Source organism: Pan paniscus, chromosome 1 (genome assembly GCF_029289425.2).
Source record: "Pan paniscus chromosome 1, NHGRI_mPanPan1-v2.0_pri, whole genome shotgun sequence".
Lineage (NCBI taxonomy): Eukaryota > Metazoa > Chordata > Mammalia > Primates > Hominidae > Pan > Pan paniscus.
In genome coordinates, this window is record NC_073249.2 from 15824066 (window position 1) to 15838156 (window position 14091).

Genomic DNA, 14091 nt, shown 5'->3' on the forward strand with positions numbered 1-14091 from the left:
TATGAAGTCCTGCGATCTGCTTTCCTCATTCACTCAAGCTTTTATCACTTAGTAAGAATTTCTACATGTTAAGTGGTGTTTGAAATTCTTCTGATTTAAACATAAAATTAAACAATAAAATCAACATGTCTCCTTAATCACTGAGATTTTTTTCTCATACTCATTTCACTCTGCAAAAGTGTGTCTTCTGAAAAGCTGGACTTGCAAAAGGCTCACCATGAAATATAACTTTTCAATGCATATGTAAACCAAAAAAATTTGAAATAAAACATTTCATTCTACCTTTTTTGATGTATTTAATTGAATGACTCATTTAGTGATTTTCAGTTTAATAAATTTAGCAGGTTAATACCTGGCTTATTAAACAATAATCTTTATTAACATAATTTTTCTTATTGAATACAAAATAAACCATTGCAAACTATAGTCACAAAAATCAGGAGAGGATCAAAGCTACTGAGCAAATAGACCAGCTATAAAAGTTTATTAAAAAAATAGACAACATATGTAAACATATTTTTCAGTCACAAGGCTTCATAATACAGCACATTAGGCCCAGGCCTTAAATCTCTGCAGTGAGAGCACCTTAATTTTTTACTAACAGTAATTGGCTTATCTTTCAGTGAACATTAAGCCTACACAAAAATAAATAACCAGATTCTGCTAAGTTTACTAACACAGAAAATTGCAAATGTACAATGGATTGCAGCAAAAGTTAACTATCTGCAGTAACATGTGAGATTGAATTGTTATATTACAATTATTTTAATACAGCTTCATTTTGAAATTCATCATAATGTAGAGTTGACTAAAATAAAGCTAAAGGGGAATAATAACAGAGATAAACAAACACCCAGATCACATACACTCCCCAACACACACATGCAAACACACATTTACTAATATGCATGCACACACACACACGCCAACATACATGCACACACATACAGGGATGTTTTGGTAGACGTAAAACTGAGGACATAGTTTCCATCCTTTTTCTTTCATGTATTGATGATTTTAGGTATATATTTCCTCTACCCTTAAGCTGGAAGCTACGTGTTCCAAAAGGACTGAACACAAAGCAATCATAGTTTCAAATGTGATAACATTTTGGGAAAACCAAATCTCTGTTACATAATTCAATAACCACCCAAAGTGAAGCCGAATCATAGAACAGATGATAAAACAAGAAAACGTATTAAGTACCTGAGACTTTGCGGCAAGAATCCAGAATGCAAGATCGTTTTCCTTAGGGCAAAACTTACCATGTTAATACAATCCTTTCATACTGTTTCTCATCTGCTGGATATACCTGTTAGGCAACCACAATGCTGCAAAATTGCCAAATAATATGATTTTCCTTTTCTTCTATTATAGGTGAGATATTTTATCACACGATTGAATTTATTTTAAATTGCTGACATTTCAGTTATTCAGTAAACCTTAAGCAAGGTGCAATTTTAAATGAAATATCAAGCAATGTTTTTAATTTAGTTTTTCATTGTTTGGAAAAATTTAAATGTCGATTGTCTGTCTTCTGAAGAGCTACATTCTAGAGACAGAAGGGAAGCACAATACATTTAACATAAGAAACCAAGGCAAATTTACCAAGCTCTCGGGTAGCCATTTCTGCACCAATAACTCTGGATTTGTATCATATATGTATGACCATAAAAGTGATTCATAGATAATTTTATTATTTAAATCCTGATCTGCTATTCAAAGATCCATTTCTGAAAATAATTCATAATATAGTTGTCGTTTCCACCATATGAGCTTATTTCAACAGATGTCTAACATTTATCCACAATTAAATGAAATGTGAAATAACAACAACATACTTAACTTCTAATAGTACTGTACTGCTGTTCCATGAGTTGTCAGTGTCTTTGGGATTATTAGGATAATTATGCACTCAAATAGAGAAAATAAAATTAAGACACATGACTGTTTACAATACATGACATCTGTGAAGAGCTAGGTATCTGTAACAATTTTTAAAAGTTCTACTGGAGAGTGAAAAAGCTTTCCACTTCTGAATATCAAATAAAGGGCTACTGATGCAGGAAGAACGTTTTCTATAGGAAAAACCTAAAGATTAGCCTCACTCAAGGGGCACACCATGTGGTCTCAGTCAAATGGCAAGGACTGAACTTTGAACATCTATTTTGGAGTTCTAATGAATAACATGCTTATAACTTATATTCAGTAAAGCTTTTATAAGTTACATTCCATACAATTTCCTCAGAGAGAAATATCATTGCATAATTTAAGTGAGAACTGGACATATTTATGCATTATTGGCCCACAGCCAAGGTTAGGTAGTTTAAACAGGACTTTATATCTATTCCAGTCGTCAGACTTTTAAGAACCTTTACTTACTAATATCACATTATTCTTGCCAAGAAACTAAAGCTCTTTCTTGGCTTTTTGTTGCAAAAATGACAATTAAGAAAAGAAACTACAAGAGAAAAAAACAAGAAACAAGACAAGAAAAAGGAAAGAAAGGAAAAAGAAAAAAAGGAAGGAAAGAAACAAAAATAGTGAAGCTCATTACAATTTCTGTTGCGTGCAAATGGACAAAGGCATAAATGAGAACGAAAACATTAACATTGTGCTGAAGGTAATTCGACCCAGCATAGTTATCATTGGTGCACATCTCTTGTTTTACACTTTTGTGTATTCCAAGTTATAAGAAAAGAATCCAGAGGAAAAACAATAGACATGGCTAACAGCAATCATATACATTTTTTGAGAAGCTGGATATATCTTACTAATTTAGGAACATGGCCACAGCTTTTGAAAACACAGCAGCATGAAACAGTTCAAAGGTAGATACATTGTGTTCATTTGTTCACCTTAAAAAAATGCTTAAACAACAGTAAGGCACTTAGTTTAAGACAGGAATTCTTTCTCCAGTTCATATATAGATGGCCGGCTGGTTTTGCTCCTCATTCTGCACAGTGGCACAGTGTAGTCCCTGCTCTGACCTTCCACGTCAGCATCCAGTAATGAAGGCACATAGGATTTAGTTCTCTCCTTGGCAGCGAGGAATTGGGTGGGATGTGGTCCTGGGCGACCCACTACACAGGCAGTCTGTGCCAGCTGAGACACTGCTATCTGTGGGTAAGCCTGAGGCAGATCTGAGCGGCTTCTCAGGGAGGCAGGGCGACGCTGAGGCACGATGCGGACAGTGCTGTGCTTCTTGGGTGAGACCTCCCTTGGCAGATGACTGTGAGGAGCAGGTGAGGGGCAGAGTGGCAGTGCAGAGGCTCCAGTGGCTGAGATAATAGTTGCACCAGCTGGTTGAGAAAGCCAAGACAGTATGCAGTTAGAAAGAAAATGAGTTCTAAAACAATGAATATCAAGAAAAATAATTATGATGGCAATTCAACAAAGTGATAGCTTTAAAATGAGCTTCAACAAAAAACATGCATTCACAGGCATGACCATAGCACACTGCAGCCTCGAACTCTTGGCCTTAAGGACCAAGGAACTCTGCCTTAGCCTCTAGAGTAGCTGGGACCACAGGCATGTGCCACCACACCTGGCTGAAGTCCTGCAAGTTTGCAAAGAGTACTTCAACCTATGGAAATTATATTTGTAAACAGAGCTAAATAATCTTCACAGTGCTTAGGCCAATAAAAATTATGAGTCATTATAATGATATTATAACGGTAGCTTTCAAAATGGACTAGACTGGAATAAATTTAAGAGGTTTAAAAATGATGGTCAACATGATTAAACTTCACTGTAGATTATGATTTGACAAAACTGATGAAAATGGAAAAGCAGTTAGACTTTTACACGTCACCTCTTTTCTTGTTTGTACTGAAGAACTGAATGTTATTACCACTTTAGCAAATAATTATTGGCTTATAACTTAGAGAAAAATATGCTTTCATATGGGATTACTGTGCTAGAATTTCTCCTTGTGCAATTATAAATTACCAATACTTATTGACCTACAGAAAGATAATAAACCAATTTATCTAAAGGCAATGAACAATAATATAGAAAATATCATATCCAGATATAATATTTAAAAAGAAGTAAAGGAAAAGATAAAAAGGATGAAAGCAGTTTGTCTTAATATAGCTTTATAACCAATGCTAGCATAGCATTTTACAATTTAGAAAGCATTTTTTGTATGTATTACCTCACTTAATATTCATGACAGGTATATAAGGTTATTGCAATTATGTTCACATACAAAATAAATAATACTCAAGCTCTACAGAGCACTTAGTGTGCCATCTGACTTTTACCACGATCTCAATTGTACAGATTAGGTAAGTATAGTATTAGGTATGTATATTGTTACTGTCCCCATTTTATAGATGAAGAAACTGAGGCACAAAATGTTTAAGTGATTCGCCCAAATTCACTCAGCATATAAGCAGAGATATGAGCCCAGCTAGCTTCCATACTGTTAACCATGACACTACAATGCTTTTTAAGACATTCAAACAAGAAAGCAGTCTACGTAATTTTCCCAGCATCACAAACTTACCAAATAGTACAACTAGAACTTGAACTTTTGTCCTATGACTCAAAATCCCCCATTCTTCCAAAGTACCCATATTATCTCCTCAAATGTCAGTATTTCAGTGCCACTTAACCCCAGAAATCTCAAAGCTGAGTACATTCTAGCACATGATAGCATGATCCAGTCACATCAATACTCACTGAATTTTAGGAATGGAAAAAATACCGCAGTGAGGAGGAGTGAGACACTGTGATACAGCAGAAGGATCCCGGGTTTAAATTCTGACACCACTACTTCCTAATTGTGTGATCTTGAATAACATTAATTTTCCGTAAGTTTGAATTCTCTTGCATATAATAGAGTTGCCATAAAAACTAAGAGACAATTTATGTCCAAGTGCTTTAACATCTATAAAGTGCTGTGGAAATACCACTGGTTGCCTTCTGCCCAAGCCCTTCTTGTTGAATAGACTAAAAAACTATTTAAAAATTTGATTTTCTTTTCTTTCAGAGATTCCACATCTGGACATAAACCTCATGGAACTGTCTGGTATAACATACATCAACAGGGTAATACTTGCTGTCATGGGGTGAACTGTGTCCCCACAAAATTCCTAAGCAGAAGCCCTAACCCTCAGTCCCTCAGATGTGACTGTATGTGGAATAGGGTCTGTACAGACGTGATTAAGGTAAAATGAGGTCATTAGGGTGGGCCCTAATCCAATGTGACTGATGTCCTAAAAAGAGATTAGGACACAGATGATTAGGACACAGATGCACTCAGAGTGAAGACTGTGTGAGAACACAGGGAGAAAACGGCCGTCTAGAAGTCAAGGAGCCAGGCTGAGCTCAGAAGGAACCAATCCTGCAGACACCTTGATCTGACTTCCAGCCTCCGGAACTGCTGGACAATGAGTTTGTGCTGAACATCTCTCCATGCTGTGGCACTCTGTTATGGCAGCCCTAGCAGGCTGATCACCTGCTACACACAGTCCCAACAGAAACAGAGCAATGACATGCACAGCAGTGGAGGAGACAAGGCCCGCAGGGAGGCGAGAGGCCAGTTTCAGTTCCAGCCTTCCCACTCATCCGTGGTTCTAACTGGGGCAGCTGGCTTGTCTTTCCCGTAATGTGAGGGGGCTGGGTGGTTATTCTCCATGTGTTCTTTCTGCTTTGATATGCTATTATAGGTTTCAGTTACTGAAATTCAATTACACTTTTCCCAGAATCCAAATCATAGTTAAAATCAAATAAGAGAAGGGTAAGGTTCAAAGATCTACATGAACAGTAAAAACAAATTATTAAATGTCATCACCAGGAAAAGATAAAATCATAAATCCATACTGTTTCACATACTAATCTCTACAGCAGTGTTTTATGCTTTTACCTAATTAATGCAACCTACTTGGGGTCGGATTTCCATCAGACATGGTCCGTCTGTGATGTGACGGTCTATGTTTTGAAGAAGCACAGTAAGGTACATTCCCACATGTCTGCTGTAGGAAGGAAGACGGCAAGTTTCTTGATACACTACAATCAGTGTCAAGTCTTGGCATGAGGGCTGGCTCACGACCACTTCCTGGGGCAGTGGGACAAAAATCCGGAGTGAGCATCTCAGAGTCACAAGTGACAGGTGCACTGTCCACCAGTGGATCTTCACTGTCCATCTGCAGCAGGCACTTTGTGGAGAGAGAAGGCGTGGAGAGGATGCCCAGGGCACTTGACAGTGGCAGGGAGGGTGGGCTGCTGGCCTCCCCACCGGTGGATGGCAGCCTTGTGGGAGGACTGGCGCTTCTGCGGGACTTGGAAGCCCGCTGGAAGATTCCCTCTCGTTTCTTCTTCTCTTCCTTGGGCAACGGTTCTTCAGCAGCCTGTGCTTTATGAAGCTCTCTGAGGTCCAGTCCCAGAGCCACCGATGCCAGAAGGACGGTGCACCCATACAGAGCTGACTCCGTTTTCTTTCTCTGGGGGGATCTACTCAGACTATTCGTAGGAGTCATCTCAATGGAGACTGTGGCAGCATTTGCAGAGGCTGCCTCCTCCCAGCTTTCAGCTTCTGCAGGATTCTCTCTCTGAGCATCTTTCCCAAGAGGTAGATCAATGTAGGCCTGACTAGGCAATTTTATTTGTTTTGGTTTTCTGTGTTCTAATCCATCAGGGGAAAGTTTTGGCTCTTCACAGGACCCTAAATAAAGGTATAAGTACATACACTGTAGTATCATTTTACAGCAAGAGTCATTTAAACAAGATTGTAAAATAAAGCTAAAATATAATAAATACATATTTTAAATCAAAACACATGCAGCCCTTTTCATTTCTGCAAATGATTCATCCAGGAGGGCTCCATGCAGCAAGAGTCTAGGGCCCTACAACTTCAGGTTCCCTGCAGATGAACCAGCAAGCTAGCCATCTGCTGTTTCCTATGCTTCGGGAAGCTGTTCTTCATCAGCTTCAATAATAGACACTATTGTAGAAACAGTCATCAAAACACAAAAACGCACAACCATAGGCACAAAATCACTAAATATGTCACCAAATGTGCTCTTTTCCTCACTTCACCTAAATACATGCATCAGGCTCCATTATCTACAGCTTTCCTGTGTATAAACTAACTGTTCTGTAGCAGATCAGCAGTTCTCAAAGTGTGTGGCCTGGACTGGCAGCATCTGCATCCCCTGGGAATTTGTAGAAATGTAAATTATTGGCCCACCCCAGACTATGGAATCAGAAATTCTGAAGAGTGGAGTCCAGCAGTCTGTGTTTCAGCTAGCCTTTACTGAAGTTTGGGGACCATTAAAATAGAAGATTCTCCCAAGAGGTTACAGAATCCCAAAGGTTACAAGTTATACCCGCTTAAGAGGAAGCTAACATTCTTATCACAAAAGTGACAGCGCATAATTAAACAACAAACTCATTAATCTGATTTCCAAATAACATCTCTAATTTTTTCCAACACTACATCCTAGTATACCTAAACATGCTTGATGATCTAGACCAGGGTCCCTGAACCCCAGGCCATGGACTGATACCGTGGCCTGTTAGGAACCAGGCTGCACAGCAGGAAGTGAGCAGCAGGTGGGCGAGTGAAGCTTCTTTTGCATTTACAGCCAGTGCCCATTGTTCACATTACCACCTGAGCTCCGCCCTGTGTCAGTTCAGCAGCAGCATTAGATTCTCACAGGAGCATGAACCCCATTGTGAACTGCACATACAAGGGATCTAGGTTGCTCCTTATGAGAATCTAGGATCTGATGATCTGTTGCTGTCTCCCATCACTCCCAGATGGGACCATCTAGTTGTAGGAAAACAAGCTCAGGGCTCCCACTGATTCTACATTATGGTGAGTTGTAGAATTATTTCATTATGAATTACAATGTAATAATAATAAAGTGCACAATAAATGTAATGGGCTTGGATCATCCTGAAACCATCCCTACCCCACTGGTCCATGGAAAAACTGTCTTCCATGAAACTGGTCTCTGGTGCCATAAAGGTTGGGGACTGCTGATGTAGACAATTTGGGGTGCCAGCTTTCTTTCTCCAAAGAACCCTGTGCTCTTCCCTGTGGTGCCTTTTGTTTGGGGTACCCTCTTTTTCCTTCCACTCCCTGATGTTGCTGACCCAAGCTCCCTTTTCCTTCATAAAGGAGAACCTTCAGAAGGAGAAGCTGAACCCAGGTAGTGAGTGCAAAGGTGCTTGTGAAATTGAGCACAGTACCAATAACAAATTCAATACATTTACATTATGTCTTGCTAAGGCATCTTTAATTTGATCAAAGTACCAAAGAGTCTGCCTAAATGGTCAAGTATAAAGACCAATTTTATTTTCTGTGTTAGTAACCGTGCTTGAAGTTTTTCAATGATTTCCATCTCTTCAATCTTTTAATACTGAATACTGAATACAAATATTGAATATTGAAAGTAAATCATTATGATTCATTTAAATTAAATAGAAATTCCAGTGTAAAACTCTCCAAGGAGTCATTTTTCTTATTTATTTATTTATTTATCTAGAGATGGAGTCTCATTCACTCTATCGTCCAGGCTGGCATGCAGTGGCGCAATCTTGGCTCACTGCCACCTCTGGCTCCCAGGTGCAAGTGATTCTCTTGCCTCAGCCTCCTGAGTAGCTGGGATTACAAGCAAGCACCACCACGCCGGCTAGTTTTTGTGTTTTTCATAGTTAACCTGTTTCATTGGATTTCATCATGTCAACAGGTGGCACTATAGCAAGAAGCCATACCCCTTAATCTCAGCAGAACTTTCAGGGGGGTCTATATTTTTACATCTAATATTTCCTATACTAAATTGATTTGGTTTTACATAATTAATTATGATAATAATGTTTCTGGTAAGGAAGAAGAGTTACAAATTCCCAAAACCACACGAAGCCTAATTACTTCCTGCCATAAATACTTGACGGAAAATAACTTCTGAATTTAAGTAAAGCTATAAGAAATGCCATTACTTGCTAATCTCCCCTCTGCTACTTTAATGACCACGTAAGACTGTAAAAGCAAAGCTTCAGCGCAATCAGATGCCAAGGACTGCTCAAGCAAATCCTACCTCCTGAAACACATTTACCTGGCTGGTCCACAAACAATGAAGCCAAGGGCATGGTTTTCTGATTTTTTATTAAGATAGTTGACCAAGGACTGTTGCCATCGGAGAGAGGTCTTATCCTACAAGAGAAAAATGTTTCTTTTCATAAGATAGAAGCACACAACACACCAATTAGGTTTTGGTGGATACAGACCAACAATATTTTTAAGGTAGTAAAGAGAACACATTTGTACTCAGTTTTGAAGGGCTGACAAAGTACAAATAATACCTGAAAGTGAGACAGGAAAAATCTCAGAAATATTCTAACTGCTTAACTAAATAATAGTTAATTTAGCATGATAAATTCATCCTAGAAAATTGTTGATATTTATAAATCTCTCTATTAATTTACTTGCTTTTTGAAAGTCTGGCTGATGTGATATTAACACAGGGATGGATTTGTCATATTACACAATGAATACCACCAGATACCACACACGCACCTTTCTTTGCAATCTGTTCTATCTTTCATTTGAATGGAATTTGGTCCCCAGGTACAACCTTTTTTCTTAAAATTCCTTTTTACATCCTCAAATTCTTCTTGTCGAAAGACTGTGTTCCTTCCCCAAGTTTTATTGCTTTCATCTGAAGTCACTAAAGAGAACATTATTAACCATATTAACCACAACAATCATATTAACCAATATTGGCTTTGTTAAAAAAGCTAAATGAATCATATCAGTTGTGAAACTACCTTACTCAAAACATGAAAACAATGAGAAAATTATTTATTTCACCCAATCTCTGGTAAGTTTCTTTCTCTGATCATAAAAACATCAAGAAAAATGGAGTAAGTTAACAGAAAAGATACAAATTCGAGGTAAATTAGCAGCAAAGATTTGATTACTTTTTAATCTATTTATTTAGCATTTTGCAACAATTAGGATTTCATTGTAATTGGGGGGGAAAGCACCAAACTAAACATGTAACTTAAAATGAACTTAGTACTCTAATTTTTTAACCAAATCAGTTAAAGTTTTGACCTAGAGGCACAAACATCATATATTTTTAAATTGTAATTTCAACTAATTTTTCATAAGTCCTCACAATTTATTTCTTTATTTTTTGGTCATCACAATTTTGCTCAGTTATGACAACACTTTTTACGGTTGCCTTTTAAAACTTGAAAATATTTAAGTTTTCCATGTCTTGCTTTTTTCACTACCTCACAGGACGATGTATATTCCTCTTTAATATCCACATTTTGCTAAACACTAAGATGCTGTCCCTCTAATTTAAGTGCACTTGAAAGTGATTTGGGGCCAGGCGCCATGGCTCACGCCTGTAATCCCAGCAGTTTGGGAGGCCGAGGCGGGCAAAACACAAGGTCAGGACTTCGAGACCAGCCTGGCCAACATGGTGAAACCCGGTCTCCACTAAAAATACAAAAAAATTAACTGGGCATGGTGGCGGGCTCCTGTAATCCCAGCTACTCAGGAGGCTGAGGCAGGAGAATTGCTTGAATCCAGGCGGCAGAAGTTGCAGTGATCCGAGATCGCGCCACTACACTCCAGCCCAGGTGACAGTGCAAGACTCCGTTTCAACAAAAAAAAGGGATTTGGAAATCACTGGGGAAAATTGCTATTATTACTACACACTTAGGGGAAAAATATCTGAAACATACTAGATGTTCTAAAAACAGTTTGAAATATTATGATATACAATGGAATACTCTGTGACCATAATAAAAATGAGGTACAGATGATACATAATGTTTATATTATATTTAATATTACATATAATAAATACATTTTCATTAAAAATTATGTGTTTATAGATGCCTGTATATACACACATACATACACAGAGGAGAAGTTACTAAACACAGATACCAAACTTACTAAAGTGTTTAAATTTAATAGAGAGGATTGCTATGTAGAGGGAAATTTAACTCCTTTATATCACTTTGTAAAATTGGACACATTGTGGATGATGTTTGGTTACTTACATGTGTTTCAATATTTTCCAAATTTTAAAATACACATACATGTGTGTATATACACGTGTCTGTGCATATGAATGTGCTTAGGCCGGGTGCGATGGCTCACACTTGTAATCCCAGCACTTCAGGAGGCCAAGGCGGCTGGATCATGAGGTCAGGAGATCGAGACCAGCCTGGCCAAAGTGGTGAAACCCCGTCTCTACTAAAAATACAAAAATTAGCCGGGTGTGGTGGCGGGCACCTGTAATCCCAGCTACTCGGGAGGCTGAGGCAGGAGAATCACTTGAACCCAGGAGGCGGAGGTTGCAGTGAGCCGAGATGGCACCACTCCGGCCTAGGCAACAGAGTGAGACTCCATCTCAAAAAAAAAAAACGTAGATGCACGCCTAAATGTACGTGTGCATGTGTAACAATCTTGAATCAGCTGTTCATTCTTTTTATTAGAAGAGTTTTACAGTAGAATGACAGATAAACGGATCAGCAGTTTTCATTTAAGTGAGGGCAGCAGAACCGGAGAAGCTTTCAGCTGGGGGTTATTAGACCCCAGTTCATCTCGGCTATATGACTGACCGACTGATCTACACTCCCAGAGCTATCTACAGTCTCGGCTTTAGTCTCCTCACCTTCGTCCCTTCCTACTTTCCTTCCCCTCTTGATTTGCTCCTCTGGTTTCTCTTTTGTTTCCACATTGATTGAACTTTTCCTGTACTAAGAGGCCGGAAACGGACGGTGAAATCTACACTCAGATGTGTCTGAATCCAGCTTCACCAGTTAGTAGCTACCAACTTGGGTCAGGTTAATGGTAACTTCTCTGTCCCGCATTTGGGGATCATAAAAGGGTCCACTCAATGAGGCTGTCAGAATTGAATGGGGGTGTGCACACACATGAAGACAAGAGGCATCCTTGGAGCACCCAGGGTCACAATGAAGATGAGCAACATCCAGGCTGGAGAACTTGAGCCAACAGCTGCCACACACAAAGCTGGCCCTGTGTGGACTGTCTCGATTAGAACCTTTCCACCATGTTACTTCTGAGAAGGAGCGCCAAGGATGCGCCTCTCTAAGCTGGCTGCATTTCAACTTTGGAGGGTTGGAATTCATTTGAAGTCCCAAATTATTTACTTTAACTGGTACACATCTTGGGCCCAGCCAGGCCTTCCCAGTACCACTTCCTGGCTTCTGTGCGGTGGTTTTCCCCAGAGCAGAAGGTGAAGACACAGGAAAGAGGGCAGAGGAGTAGCCAGGCAAAAGCAGGGGTGGCACGGTGTCCCATCTGCTCATCCCTTCGTGGAGCTGGGAGACCAGCCTGGGAGCCTTTCTCTCTCCGTTAATTAGGCCTTTGCCTAGGCAAAGGCAAGGTTTGAGGTACGGTTTTATGCAAAATGCATTCTCAGAAAACCAAATCAGTTATAATAAATGACAGCCCTTTAAGCTCTAAAACTACAGCCTCATTTAGATCCAGTTTCTCTGTGGGGATCTTGGTGTCCGAGAACTTGCAAAAGAAATCTCTGCTGGTGCCAAGGTTTTCATTATCAAAAGAGGAAAAAAAAAAATGAGATTCCATGCAAGCCTCATTAGACAAAATTTTCTTTTGGATTTTTTTTTTCCTCCAAATAAGGATGAGTAAACAGCAGGGAATTAAGTTTGGTGGAGGAAGGAGAGGATCCAAATGAATGGTTTAACACAGACTTAGGCTAATTACCACATTACTTACAGACATACGCATTAATCACATTCTTCTTTTGCTTAGCCTACTTTTAGGGGTTTATTTGGACTCACCTTTGAAAAAAATTAGTAATTTTATTTCATCCGCTACATTCTGATTCATAGCCTAACTGAAACTCTCACAATGCAAAGGTGCCAGGCGAATCAGCTGTCTGTACTGTCTCCTTCAGGATGAATGCTTGTTCTAAAACCAAAACACTACAAGGAATTTTTAAGTATTAGGTTGGTCAAACCTAAAGTGAATTAAAGTTAAATCCTGAAAAGCAAAAATTTTTTCCCCTCACGAAACAAAGAAAGAAACAGAAGTAATCCTGAATTCCTGATTTCATTTTTCAAAGTACCCTGACACAAATGGCTGATGATAGAATTAGGTTATGCTAACGTTGCGTGCAAGTGTTTAACAGAATGTCTCGAGATGTGGTGTTTCACTTTCTACTCCGGGGCCAGGTCGCATCACCAACTGCATAGCATCTAAAACTCATTTTTTGTGAGTAGAAGAAAATTAGACTAAGGAACCTATGCTCAAGTTTTGTTTCTCAAATAGTTGTGGCACCTATGAAATGTCCTACACTCATCTACAACCTGCTATGAAAACACATCTGCTCAATTTGAATCCAAGTCAAGTGAAAGGAGAGAGGTCAACACAGGAGCCCCCGTGGCAGTGCAGAAAGCTCACACTGTATGGCTCGGAGTCGGGGCATCATTGTGGGGCTGCTCGGGGGACTGGAACTGCTGCTGTTCAGGCTCCGCCGTTTGTCCAAGTTGGGAGAGGCCTGCACGGTTATCTTGTGCTGGAAATCTGTTGGAGGCAAAAAGGGAGAACTGATATTTCATGGTTTTCCGTTATCTTCATAGCCATGTATTTAGCACACAGCAATAAAAACAAAAATGGTCAGACCCTAACTGCAAAGTATATTGCAGGATCGATTTCTTATTTTGGTTTCTTACTTCTCGGGGTTCAAGTCAATAAATAATGATTCTGAGCTTATATGTTGGATATAGTCACACAAATAATGAATCAGAGCTTATATGTTGGATATAGTCACACACACACACACACACAAACACACACACACACAGGAAAATATGAAAGCCACGAATCATTGAAGAATTTATAACCTGGGAAAAAAGAGTTATCTGCATTCAGTCTGAGATAGTTAAAATTAAGTCTGAGCACGGTGGCTCATGCCTGAAATCCCAATACTTTGGGAGGCTGAGGTGGGCAGATCACTTGAGGCTAGAAGTTCAAGACCAGCCTGGCCAACATGGCAAAACCCCATCTCTACTAAAAACACAAAAATTAGCCGGCATGGTGGCACACATCTGTAATCCCAG

The 14091-nt window shown here is 39.3% G+C and overlaps 1 protein-coding gene across 1 annotated transcript in view; it reads right to left on the reverse strand.

The window, feature by feature from the left end:
* Positions 1-467: 467 nt before the first annotated feature.
* The window catches only part of MAP3K21 (mitogen-activated protein kinase kinase kinase 21), a 58165-nt gene continuing 44541 nt past the window's right edge, over positions 468-14091 (reverse strand). Inside the window, exons 6-10 of the mRNA XM_008978191.5 lie at positions 13433-13555; positions 9533-9683; positions 9072-9169; positions 5894-6673; positions 468-3302 (exon numbers count right to left, since the gene is read on the reverse strand). Of these exons, the coding sequence (XP_008976439.2) occupies positions 2896-3302; positions 5894-6673; positions 9072-9169; positions 9533-9683; positions 13433-13555 (1559 nt within the window). The 3' untranslated portion in view covers positions 468-2895. The remainder of the gene's footprint in view (positions 3303-5893; positions 6674-9071; positions 9170-9532; positions 9684-13432; positions 13556-14091) is intronic.